The following is a 13,200-nucleotide window of genomic DNA, read 5'->3' as shown; positions in this document are numbered from 1 at the left end:
AATATTTTTATCATTAGGGCACAAATGAGTGAGGATATTTAAAGGTCTTCTTCAGGGTTAAATGTTTCCGTCTCCCAGGTGAACGCAGAGACGGTGCGCTATTCCATCTGCATGTCCAAGCTGCGAGTGAAACCAGGCGACGTGGCAGTGCATGGCGAGGCCGTGGTGTGTGTGTCACCACGGGAAAACAACAAGAGCTCCATGTACTACGTGCTGCAGTCACTGAAGGAGGAGCTACCCAAGGTGAGAACACTGGTGCTTAAACAATAATATATGCTATTTAATAAAATGCAACACTATGTTCAGTCCTAGTTAGCACACCATTTAACCATAATTACCATTTTGAAATACACATTGAAAAATCGTGTCAAATGCTCCATTAAATTGAATGGTAGAAAGTGTCCTCTGAGTCCTCTGTCCTCCTCTGAGCAGAGGAGATAAAAGTTCCTGGTAATTTTGGCCGAAATACAACTTTGTAGGAGCTTACAACTTTAAAAATATCTGTTAAATTACATGAGGCTGGTAACGCCAACAATAAAATGTTTTGGGGAAAAAAGCCACGAGGAGCTAAAAGTTCCTGGTAATTTTGGTCTAAATGCAACTTTTGTGGGACGTTACAACCTAACAAATACATCACGCTAGCAATGAATAATTTGATTCCTTTAAAAAAAAAAACACGGAGATAATAATTCCTTGTAATTTGGTCTAAATGCAACTTATGTGGAACCTTAAAATGGCTGTAAATTTGCAATACAAGACAATAATTACAATATAATGGTTTGGTTCCCTTTTAAGCAATACCAGGAGATAACAGTTCTTGGTAATTTAGTCTAAACACTACTTTTGTGGGACGTTACAACTTTGACTGAAAGGTGGTGGTTCAAGGAGTCCCCGAGGTCGCCCGTGCCGTCATCCACATTGACGAGCAGAGCAGCAAGAACAAGTACAAGCTGCTGGTGGAGGGTGATAACATGCGCGCCGTCATGGCCACCCACGGCGTCAACGGAAGCAGGACCACGTCCAACAACACGTACGAGGTGTGAGCACGTTGCAGCTTCTATACAAAAGGAGGCGGGGCCGTGTCGTACTGTCTGGTTAAAAAAAAAGACACGCTGTGGCTTTGGTGTGGATTTCGTGCAGGTGGAGAAGACTCTAGGCATTGAGGCTGCCAGGTCCACCATCATCAATGAGATCCAGTACACCATGATCAACCACGGCATGAGCATCGACCGGCGCCATGTCATGCTTCTAGCCGACCTCATGTCCTATAAGGTAGCTGGAAACATTATATGTATATATGTATGCGCGCGCGCGCACACACACACACACACACACACAAACACACTCACACTCAGTGGTGTGAAAGTGGTTGCTTACTTCCTGATTTTTAAATTTTTTTGCATGTTTGTCACCTCCTTAAATCTTTCAGATCATCAAACATATTTAAACATGAATCGATGACAACACAACTGAACACAAAATGCAGGTTTTAGATGAAACTTTTTATTAATAAGAGACATAATGCTAAAACATAACTTCACTGAGATTAATTGAAAATTAATTGAGATTTATCAGTCCAGAAAAGGTTATAAAGCCATTTGTAAAGCTTTAGGACTCCAGCGAACCACAGTGAGAGCCATTATCCACAAATGGCGAAAACATGCAACACTGGTGAACCTTCCCAGGAGTGGCCGACCAACCAAAATGACCCCAAGGGCGCTGGGACGGTTTATCCAAGAGGTCACAAAAGATGCCAAAACAATATCCAAAGAACTGCAGGCCTCACTTGCGTCAGTTAAGCTGCATTTTGTGTTCAGTTGTGTTGTCATTGACTAATATTTACATTTGTTTGACCTCAAACATTTAAGTGTTACAAACATGCAAAAAAAAAGAAATCAGGAAGGGGGCCAACACTTTTTCCACACCCCTTTTAAAAGCACCACTTTTAAAGGCTTTTAAATTGACTCTCCTTCTGTCCCTTTAAAGGGGGAGATACTCGGAATTACTAGGTTTGGCTTGGCTAAAATGAAGGAGAGCGTCCTCATGCTGGCGTCCTTTGAGAAAACAGCTGACCACCTCTTTGATGCCGCCTACTTCGGGCAGAAGGACTCCGTCTGTGGTAAATTAATTAACTCACAAAATTGAACTGGAAATCTGTGAAGATACTCAAGCCGAAGATGCTTTATATGACAGGGACACTGCTGTTTTTCAGGACTGAAAACAAAAATGCTAGTCAAAATCAAAGGTCTTGGCTGTGATATTGTTAAGAACCTACTGTAAAAATTCCAGTCAAAGATCCCCTATATGACAGGAGTGCTCTGGTATTTTTAGAACCTGCTGCAAAAATTCTAGTCAGAGATCTATATTATGACAGAAGCACTGCTGTATTTTAGGACCTAATGCAAATCACTCGTCAAAAATCCTCTAAATGACCGGAGCGCTCTGCTGGTTTTGAGAACATACTACATTAACTGGAGTCCAACATCCTCTATATGATGGAGATACTGCTATTTTAAAGGAACAAAAATGCAAGTCAAAGATCCTATATGTGACAGGCGTTTTAGGAATCTTGCAGAAATGTTGGCAGGCTGGTGATGTCACTCAGGCCTGATGTTGCCTGTGGGCTGCTATTATAATATCCCTCGTGTATCGCTGCTGCTACTGTTGTTGTTATTGTTTTTATGCTTGTGTGTTGCAGGCGTATCAGAGTGCATCATCATGGGCATCCCAATGAACATTGGCACGGGGCTCTTTAAACTCCTGCATAAGGCCAGCAGGGATCTGTGCCCGCCGAAAAGGACGCTCCTGTTTGACCACACGGACTTCCACATACCTCTCGTCACATAAACAGTGAGTGGGAGTGGAAGTTTACAGAGTGCCTGATTATGTGTTCATATCAGAGCTTTTGTTGATTATTTATATGAAGAAACATCTTTTTTTGTCCTTGTGTGCATTAATAAGCATGCATGTAATTACCATCAACAGATTGGCACTACAATACAGTTTAAACCCTTTATTTATCTTAGCAGTGTTATGCTTGTAATAGCGCAGTGCATTGCTTCAGTTTGCAAAGAGACGACAAGGTTCCTAATTGTTTTTAGCATTTCAACATTTTCTTTTCATACATTAAAAAAACAGTCTATTCATGTGAATTAATAACATGCCTTTTGTTTTTTTTAGACGCCTTTTGTCTACATTTTATGGTTCCCCTTTCATATCATATAGCCCAGGGGTCACCAACGTGGTGCGCCCCACGATCACATGAGGCGCCTGCTTTTCATTCAGGTTTTCAGTTAATAATATGAGAACACTAGAACGAAATGCATTCTGAAATACAAAATGTGATTTGTGGATACCAGCATTTTGTTAATGTTCTGGTAAAACAAGCATATTCGTTGTGTTTGAGTTGAAATAAGGTCTGAAAATAAATGTTACAAAAATGACTAGCTCTTGGCCATTTTCATTTTGTAAAAGTAGCTCTTACAAGAAAAAATATTGGTGACCCCTGATGTAGCCAATAGTACATTTGATCAGTATCGGTATCGGCCAATTTCACTCATTGATGATCGGTATCGGCAGCATAAAGCACTGATCAAAGCATCCCTAGTTTCCGTTTATGGTGACTGCTGACTGAGATCAGGGAGGAGATTAAATGGTCCTGGACCTTAGCCTGGTCTGAAGCAGGCTAACTCCACAGAATAAATCCATGGTAACTTAAATCAGAACATATCTCACTTTCCACTATCCCACTTTTGTGCAACCAGATCACAGATAAATTGAGCCAGGATAACCAAGATAGCCCGTCTTAAATCCCCTATCCTAGTTTTGTGCAACGGGCCGCTAGTAACATTTGCAGAATGTTTACGTCTGCTCTCTGATCCTTTCGTATGCTTCTCATAGCTGCTCCTTCAAATCTAGTATCAAATCAAGTATATTTGAGGATGTTTAAAAAGCATCTGCGCACAAAATAACAGATGAGATCAATATCATGACAAAGTAGACACCATCTTTTATCACATTTCAATGTCACATAAAAGTACAACAGCCAATGTCATTAAAAAGTATCTTGCTGGGCTTTGACCTCATTTTGGCTGAGAGTTGGCAGCGAGGTCCGTCTGAATGGTGGAGCTCTTCTCACCGAGTAGAGAGCTCTCGCCACACGACGAACTCGACTGACCTTTGTCCTCCGCGTGCTGCTGTGCCCTCTCGCGTGGCTCCAGGAAGGCCTCTCTGGTTTGCGGCTTGATGAACTGCACTTTGGGTGAAGGAGGAGCGGCGGCCACGGTGTGGCTGTTCTGCCGCATGCACTGTGATAGCGTAGAGAGACAGCTCTTTTTGAAATTCTCGTTCATGAAAGTGTACACGATGGGGTTGTTGAAGCTGTTGAAGAAGCCGATGGCCTGAACCACTGCGATGATCATATTCACCGTCACGCTGTCATATTTGTTCTCCAAGTCATCTGGGGAACGGGAAAAAGACGTGACGTAAAGAGTCAATGATTGTTCTTGAGGCATGAGATGAGACTTACAGTATTCAAAGAGCATGTGGACGGTGTGGAAGGGCGCCCAGCAGATGGTGAAGAGCAGGACTATGGTGATCATCATCTTGACGGCTCGCTTCTTTTTCCTGAAAGATGACAAAGAACATCCTGACATCTCCAAAGACAAGAACTGTTCAATGTGAGATGCCTTCAAGGAAATATCTTTTTGTGACACAAATTCCATGCTTCCATCCCTTAGAGAACATACAAATAGGGTCTTCCCAACCTTCTACCAGGTTTTTGCGTAATCTCAACTATCGTTTTTGTGTAAACTGCATGCACAGAAGGATACAAAGACTAAATCAGACTAAATCCAGATTGACACCTCCATAAACTTGGTGTCCCAAAGCCTTCAGGAAATTTCCTTGGTACTTTTGAACTTCTCAAATGAAGACAAGCTTCTTGGTGGAGGTCACAAGCTACCATCTCCCTGAATATCCATGATTTGTATCATGATATTCCCATCCCAGCCCATCTCAAGATCCAGATGGGTTCTTCCATGGTCTATATCCCAACCTTCAAGTTTTCAGGACATCTCTTTTTTACTGTTTTCGTAAATTCAATAGACAAAAAGGTACGAAAGAAGGCAAAGTCTTTGGTGGCGTCACTAGCAACCCATTTCTTAGCTTCACCTTGAGTAATCAAGTTGCATACTCAGTTTCCTAGCTACAAATGGCATCTTCCATGGCTTGTATCTTAACTCGCTGCCAAGCTTTTTGGCAATCTCCCTTTTAGTTTTTTTGCGTAAACTCGATGGACGAAATAACACAAATGTAGAAGCTACCAACTTCTTTAGAATCCCTAACTTGTATCAAGTTCCATCATGTAGGGAAGGGCCCTTTGTTTACTAACTACAAGTGGTATCTTCCTTGGCCAACCTTGTGACGAGTTTTTGGGCGATCTCCTTTTTACTTTTTGTGTTAACTCGACGGAAAAAGTATACGAATGATAAAGCTACCATCTTCTTTACTATACCAAATTTCTATCAAGTTCCATGCCAAGGAAGGGAACATCCCGTTGTTTACTAGCTACAAATAGAATCCTCCTTGGCCAAAATTCTGTCACGTTTTTGGGTGATCTCCTTTTTAGTTTTTGTTTAAACTGGATGGATGTGAAGAAGTTACCAATTTCCTTACAGTCTCTTAATTTCTATCGCGTTCCATGCTCAGAAAGGGAACATCCCATCTTTATAAGCTACAAATGGTATCTTCCTTAGCCAACCTTCTGCCATGTTTTTGGCCGATCTCCTTATTCATTTTTGAGTAAATTTGAAGGACAAAAGGATGTGAATGAAGAAGCTACCAACTTTTTTACTATATCTAATTTCTATCAAGTTCCGTGCTCAGGAAGGAAACATCACTTTTTAGTAGTTACAAATGGTTTCTTCCATGCTATAGCCTAGCATTCTGTCACGTTTTTGGGCCATCTCCTTTCTGGTTTTTGTATTAACTCGATGGATGTGAAGAAGCTACCAAGTTCCTTTCTGGCCCTAATTTGTACCATCAAGTACCATGCTTTGGGAACTGAACATCCAATCCCAACTAGATCCAGTTCCTCCTCAGAGCTATGATCCAACCTTCTAAGCTCTCGGGGAGTCTCCATGCAGTACAAAATTGTCCTACCTGGAGATCTTGACCAGCTCACGGTCGTTCATGCTGTTGAGCACGGACGAGTCGCCCACCCTCTTGCGGATCCACAGCTCAAAGGCGATGCGGGTATAGAGGAAGAGCATGGTGGCCAGGGGCAGCAGGAACAGCGCCACCATGATGAAGGTGGTGTACGCCTGCCTGTGAGCCAGCGAACGCCAGATCTCCTGGCAGCACACATGGTGGTGGTCGTACACAAAGTCGTACTTCACCTGAGAGACAGAATTTTTTTTCCCTTTAATCGCTCACAAATGCAGAATGATGTAGTCACAAATGAATGTCACATACTCATACATTCGATTTGTGTGGGTATTCAAGTCTGGAATGTCAGGTGTGTTTGTTTTTGTAGCATTCAAGTTGTCATAACCAACCTTCAGAAGTCTGAGCACCTCCCTTTTTCTCAGTGATAACAATAATCTATGTCCCTGAGTGCGTGAAAAGCAAATGATAAAATAGGAAAAGCTACCTCGCCATTTTCAACTAAACTTTCAATTTCTTTCAATCTCTTTTTTTGTTTTCTACCTTGAGCTGCTGCACAAAGAGCATAGGAGAACCCACAATGACTGAGGCCATCCACACAAGCCCTGCAAGAACACAGAAAAGTCAGCGTGCGGTGATATGAGGACTTTGCAAGGTGGCGGAAAAGCGGAACTTTTTTCCACACTGTGTCAGTGAGAGAGGTTCATCATCGTCATCCATTAATACACTTGAAGAACATCCACTCTTCTTCTACTCTGCTCATCCTGCTCATAGTCAGGGCACAGAAACGTATTTGTAAACGTACCTATTTTTGTACTCATTCAAAGCAGTTTAGATTATTTGACGTTTTTGAAAAACGACGTATGTCTTGGATGAACACAATGTAGGTTTTTGTAAATAATGAAGACTAGTCTAGTCTTCTGCAAAGCCGACATGTATTTTTGTAAAAATAAAAGACAGCTTAGCCCCAAGTGAACCTAACGCATGTGTTTTTGTCAGCTTTGAAGACAATTTAAAGTCTTTGACTAACCAAATTGGCATTTTGGTAAACTGAAGTCTTCAACACGCCTTGTGTACATGTTTTTGTCAACGTTGGAAGGAAATTTAGAGTCGTAAACAGCCAAAACAATGAGGACAATTTATACCCAATATACGTGTTTTTGTCTATTTAGCCCTAAACTAAAGCTAATATCCCTAAGAAAATCAGTCCTCAATGGCCGTTGACCGCGATGAACGGACCTGTTTTGACATCCCGATCAGCAGTGTAGTGCCTCAGTGACTTACCCCCCACTTGGTCCCGTGAGCCCAGTTCTGCTCTGATTTTGGTGAAGAGGAACGTAGTTCCGGTTAGTTGCTGGGGGCATTTAAGTGAAGAGTTTGGCTTCTCGAAACAATATGCGTTCATTTGCATCTCAAACATGCCTTCTCGAAAAATCAGACCTCACAAATCACTGTGTTACTTTCTCTCCGTATCGATGCGCGCTCCCGCCTGTCCATTGTTGTGTGTAATGAAGATGGCTGCGACGCTCGCATCTTCATCCACTGTGGAACACATACTGTACGTAAACAAGATGGCTGCGACGCTCGCCATCGCACACACAAAAACGGACAGGCAATAGCGCGCATTGATACGAACGGAGAGAAAGTAACGCCGAGCGATTTGTGAGGTCAGATTTTTTTCAAGGAGGCATTTTTGAGATGCAAATGGATTACTCTTTTGAACGCATGTTGTTTTGAGAAGCCAAACTCTTAAGCGGCCGCAGCAACAAACCAGAACTGCTGTTTTACCATGCACATGACAATAAAACTCTCTTGAATCTTGAATCTTGAATGGGACCAAGTGGGGGGGTAAGTCACTATTGATGCACTACACTGCTGATGGGGATGTCATACAACTTCATGTTAAAAAATCCGAACTATCCCTTTAACATGTGTTTTTGTCAACATCTGAGGCAATGTTGAGTCTTTGAAGATCATAACATACCTCTTTTTGAAAATCTTGAAGACAACTATGTATCTAATGTTCGTGTTTCGCTTTCCTTTTTTAGCATTTAGCAATCCTGATGTACGTGTTTTTGTAACAAACTGAAGACAAGTGTATTTTGTACGAATCCTAACGTCCGCGTTTTTGCAAGTGAATGAAGGCAGTTAACTTGACATTTTGTAACAAATTAGTTACATTTAGAGACTTTGACAAATGTTGAACAGAAATTAGTCTACTAAGAACTTCATCTACATGTTTTTGTTCAAAGTGAAGACGATTTTCCGTGGTCTATGAATGTAATGTACATGTTTTTGTAAATTTCAGAGGCAACGTAGTCATCAGAAAAGGCATTTTTGGCAAAGTTGATGACAATTTAGTCGTAAATTAACGTATTTGGTAAACATGGGAAACAATGTAGTCTTATACAAATGTAGCATATTTTGTTCAAGACGATTTAGAATCTTCGATGCTTTTCTTTGTAATGACTGAGGTGTAAACCTAATGTACGTGCTTTCGGGCAAGTCTTTTTTCACATTTTTGGTACAGTGAGAGTAGCTTGAAAGGACCCGTTAAAAACAATTTTAAAAATCACATGGAGAAGTAGAACATATATAGACGTAAATACCCAGCATCTTGTACGCTCTTTTGGACGTGGACTGTTGCCTCGTTCGTAATGGGAATACGATGCCCTGGTATCTCTCAATGGCGATGCAGGTCATAGTGAGGATGCCGGTCACCACAGCCGTGGTCTGCACGAAGGGAACCGTCTTGCACACTAGAACCCCTACCACAACACAGAACATTAGTTCCGTAGCTTGTTTAAGGCAGTCTTCTTTAAGGCTTTAAGCAGGGGTGTTCAATAAGAATGTCGATGTTGTGCTCAGATAGCTTAGCATATACTGCTTAAAGGCTGAATTGTGTGGCGCAGGTGCATAATTCAGCCTCATGGTTTGCCATTTGCTCTGCATTCAAAAAATGTCTTTTCTCTACTTGTTAATTCAGTAATCCCTCGGTTATTGCAGTTCATTGGTTCCACACCCAACTGTGCTAGATGAATTTCCGCCAAGTAGCCTTCCTTATTTATAAATGAAGTATTTTCATAGTTAGAGCATACAAAACCTGTTTGACCTTCTAAATACATTTGTTAACATTATTAGAGCCCTCTAGACATTAAGTAACACCCCAATAGTCACGTTTACACTGGTGTCACCCAGTATAGTAGACATAATAGAAAATAAGACTCAAATGTGTTGCTGTAAATATGTTCTGGTGCTAGGGTAGGTGAGTGGGGGTTTGGGGAGTGATGTCGGGGGTTCAGAGTTGAGTCGTAGCTTGGTGTGGGTTATGACTGCAACAGTGGCCCGTGTTAGGGATCATTGTGCCTACTATAGACTACATACTACAGATGATCACGCCTTTGAATGCGTCTTCTGAATGCCGTGTATTTGTATTTTAGTTCATTTAGACACTTTTAGGATTGAAAGTACTTTATTTAGGCCATGAATACATACCTGTACAATTTGCTTTAATATGCTTTTGTTTTTGTTGTTTTTTTTACTAATAATAGGCCATTTTCAGCTTTTTTTTTGTAATGTAACTAGAAAGTGGTTTTATGCGGGGATAAAATAGTGTTGTTATGAATCCAGTAGAGGGCGCTGTCTCACATCAGTTCGTTCAATATCCAGCCAAGACATCATGATTTGTAAGTACAATATTGTGTGCCTGTAATTCTTTCTTAATGTGTAAAATTGACTTTAAAATGTGTTTCATAACGGTGAGAGGCGGTTAGCTGTGGTTTGTCATCATTCATTTGCGTTGTTCTTGGAATACAACCCGCATAATGCTGTTGTGCCACCTCCCGCAGCCTTCCCTCGGTGTAAAAAGTTTGGCCGTCCTTGCTTTAAGGTCTCCATATGTTGCACATGAATTTGCTAAAATGAAAAGCCTCACTGAGTCCTCCATTAGGTGGCTGTGTGGACACTACAGTATGCTATGTTGCTGCTTCCAATTAATGCACTAATGGGCCCACTGCAGCTCTTGAATGATATTTGCCAGGGTTATTTATTACTAACAATATTCTCAGTTGGTGTACAAACATAAATAAGGCTTTTGTGTTATGTACAGCCTACGTCTTTTTCATCTGTATAGCAGTTTTATTCGAAGGTCTTTGCTTTGAAAAGCATAAAGTCGTTGAGAATATTCAAGTACCGGTAGCCAACATAGACAGGATTTACATGAACGCACCCACCACTCATGAACAGCATTCCTGTTTTTAACCTCAATGCTATGTTGTTTTCTGAAGGCTACGCTCCCTCTATTATGATTATTCTTATGATGTGGCCGACTCCTACCGGTGATGTTTCATTTACGCTAAGCATGCCAACGATGACCAAACAGCCATTCAAGTAAGGAATGTGCAGATTGATGCAGCTTTTATTTTAGTTGTTGAAGTTATGGAACAGTTCCATGGTAATTATGCCAATTGAAACTTGTTATTCTTTCTGAGTGGGTTCCACACGCCGAGTGTGGTTTTGTTTGCCTTAATGAGCGTATATTGTAGCTGTCGTTTAGGTGATTGTTACTCTTATTCATGCTGGAGGAGAAATATACAGTTTGTACACCTGAGGTTTGCTGTCTTGCTCAAGGCCACATCACATTGTTTTGGAAATAAATTCTACTGTATTATGCTTCCAGATTCAAGAGTTTTATTGTCATATGCATAGTAAAACAGGCAGTTATACTATGCAATGAAATTCTTATTCTGTTCATTCTCCCAAGAAAAGAAATGCTTTAGTGCCTTGCTAAAGGGAACGTCACCCACAACACTTCCAGTGGCCAGTGTATTTGTGTGTGTGTGTATATCTATATCTATCTATCTATCTATATATATAGAGAGAGAGAGAGAGATAAATATATATAGATATGTTTCATTATTTTTTTTAAATGTGTATATATTTTTTTCAATATGAAATGAGCTTTTTGTTGCATTGATATGTTTATACAGCGTATTTTTATACAGTATAATCAAAACATTTTACTGATCACAGGGCAATAATTAAAAGAAATTGTATATAGTTGTATACATAATTTCTATAAAATGTAATGCAATTTATTTGGAATAATATGTAACTAAAATCTAAACAGATTTTTTACATATTCTACTTTTACTTATAACATCAAATGCTCCCATTTATATATAAAAAATGCACCATTCAAACATTGCATTAATATATAAGTTTAAAAACTAAACTTTAAAAAATGCTGTGTAGTACACATATACACACTATATCATTTAAAAATGTGTGTATGGCTTTAATTTGAACTTCATGTTAGTACAAATGTTATATAAAACTATTGTCATATCTTGGTCAAGAATTGAAATATATATATTTTTTAAAGTTTACATTTGAATTCAAACTTTGTTTTTCCCTGGTTTCCCGTGCTTGTTCCTTCATTTACAAATTTTGGTGTAGAGCTGGTCTCGGACCATCTACCTCCCAAAGCCGAGCCACTTTTGCAAGTTTCCACATTTGGATCCATATGTATTACATACATATGGACCAGTCCAGGGTGTACCCCGCCTCTCGCCCGAAGTCAGCTGGGATAGGCTCCAGCATACCCCCGCGACCCTAATGAGGAGAAGCGGCATAGAAAATGGATGGATGGATGGATGGATGGATGGATGGATGAATGTAAAAGTGTCGAGGTACAGACCTCCGAACCATTCGGATGAGATGTTCTGCATCAGGGTGAAAGGTACGCAGAAAAAGGTGATGAGCAGGTCGCTGACGGCCAGCGAGCAGATGAAGATGTCGGTAGCGGTGTACACGGCTCTCTTCTTCAACACCACGTAGATGACCAGGCTGTTGCCCGCCAGCGCCAGCACGAAGATGAGCGCGTACATGAGCACGAAAGTGGTCTTGGCGCCGCGGGGCAGCTCGGGCACATAGACCAGAGGCTGGATGTTGTAGATGCTGATGAAGTCCTGCCGGCTCAAGTTGTAGTACTGCAGCGCCTCCTGCAGCATCTCCGGGGTGATCCTGCCCGAGGAGTCCGCGGATGGCGTCGCCATGGCCGCTTTACATCTCCATGAACCCGCCGTCTATTACGTGGCACCCAGACCACTCCTCAGTCCTCCCAGACCGCAGAGAGCCTGACTGCAAGTGTGCTCCTCCTCCTCCTTCTTGGAGGAACCTCCTGCTGCTGCTGGTGTGTGTGCTGAACCTGATGGCAGACCAATCAGGACTGTTATGGTCAAGCTGCACAGCAGTCACCACAACGTTAGGGTCACCTGTTTGGAGAGAAATTTGTGTCTTTTTGTCCAATCAAACAAACGATTTCCATTAAACGAAGAAGACTTGCAAAAAACGATTTGCAAAATAAATAAATAATGGATTTGCAAGCAAAAAAGCTTTTAGTTGCAAATCGAGTTTTGGAAGTGAATCTCATTTTTCTATTTGCAGCGCTCAGTCCGTGTTGTGAGTGGGGCCTCCTCTGGAAGATGACTTTTTAATGGTCCGTCTCGAATGCTGGCTGACAACTTCCACCAATGCAATTGTTTATACACTGCTCAAAAAAAAGTAAAGGAACACTTTGAAAACACATCAGATCTAAACTGGGGGGAAAATGATGTTGAATATGTTTCCTGATAATAAGTGGGTGATGTATTAGTAACAAAATGATGCCACATCATTTGATAGAAATGAAAATGATCACCCTATAGAGGGGGGAAATCAAAGACACCCCAAAAATGAAAGTGAAAAAATGATGCAGCACACTGGTCCATTTTGCCAAAATGTCATTGTAGCAACTCAAAATGATTCTCAGTAGTTTGTGTGGCCCCCACGTGCCTGTATGCATGCCTGACAACGTCGAGGCATGCTCCTAATGAGACTATGGATGGTGTCCTGGGGGATCTCCTCCCAGATCTGGACCAGGGCATCCATGAGCTCCTGGACAGTCTGAGGAGCAACCTGGCGGCGCCGGATGGATCTAAACATAATGTCCCAGAGGTGTTCTATTGGGTTTAGGTCAGGTGAACGTGGGGGCCA

General features: G+C 41.4%; 2 protein-coding genes across 4 annotated transcripts in view; one reads left to right on the top strand and one right to left on the bottom strand.

The window, feature by feature from the left end:
- The window catches only part of polr3a (polymerase (RNA) III (DNA directed) polypeptide A), a 46,736-nt gene that overhangs the window by 31,237 nt on the left and 2,299 nt on the right, over positions 1–13,200 (top strand). Inside the window, exons 27-32 of one of the 3 annotated variants that reach the window (XM_054766845.1) lie at positions 79–243; positions 873–1,037; positions 1,141–1,272; positions 1,987–2,119; positions 2,699–2,850; positions 6,715–11,103. In XM_054766845.1, coding sequence (XP_054622820.1) covers positions 79–243; positions 873–1,037; positions 1,141–1,272; positions 1,987–2,119; positions 2,699–2,847 — 744 coding nt within the window. In that variant the 3' untranslated portion in view covers positions 2,848–2,850; positions 6,715–11,103. Of the gene's footprint in view, positions 1–78; positions 244–872; positions 1,038–1,140; positions 1,273–1,986; positions 2,120–2,698; positions 6,684–6,714; positions 11,104–13,200 lie in introns of those variants that run through there. The other 2 variants (XM_054766846.1, XM_054766844.1) reach the window with 2 other exon arrangements.
- On the bottom strand, positions 3,948–12,428 carry qrfprb (pyroglutamylated RFamide peptide receptor b). The gene is made up of 6 exons (XM_054766850.1): positions 11,864–12,428; positions 8,775–8,933; positions 6,709–6,770; positions 6,163–6,398; positions 4,529–4,626; positions 3,948–4,459 (listed from the first exon to the last, which is right to left on the bottom strand). The coding sequence occupies exons 1-6, from the start codon at positions 12,219–12,221 to the stop codon at positions 4,083–4,085; spliced, it is 1,290 nt and encodes a 429-aa protein (XP_054622825.1). The 5' UTR covers positions 12,222–12,428; the 3' UTR covers positions 3,948–4,082.

The sequence above is a fragment of the Dunckerocampus dactyliophorus genome, chromosome 2 (assembly GCF_027744805.1).
Source record: "Dunckerocampus dactyliophorus isolate RoL2022-P2 chromosome 2, RoL_Ddac_1.1, whole genome shotgun sequence".
NCBI lineage: Eukaryota > Metazoa > Chordata > Actinopteri > Syngnathiformes > Syngnathidae > Dunckerocampus > Dunckerocampus dactyliophorus.
The sequence above is the reverse complement of the archived record's forward strand: the minus strand, read 5'-3'. Positions and strand labels throughout refer to the sequence as shown.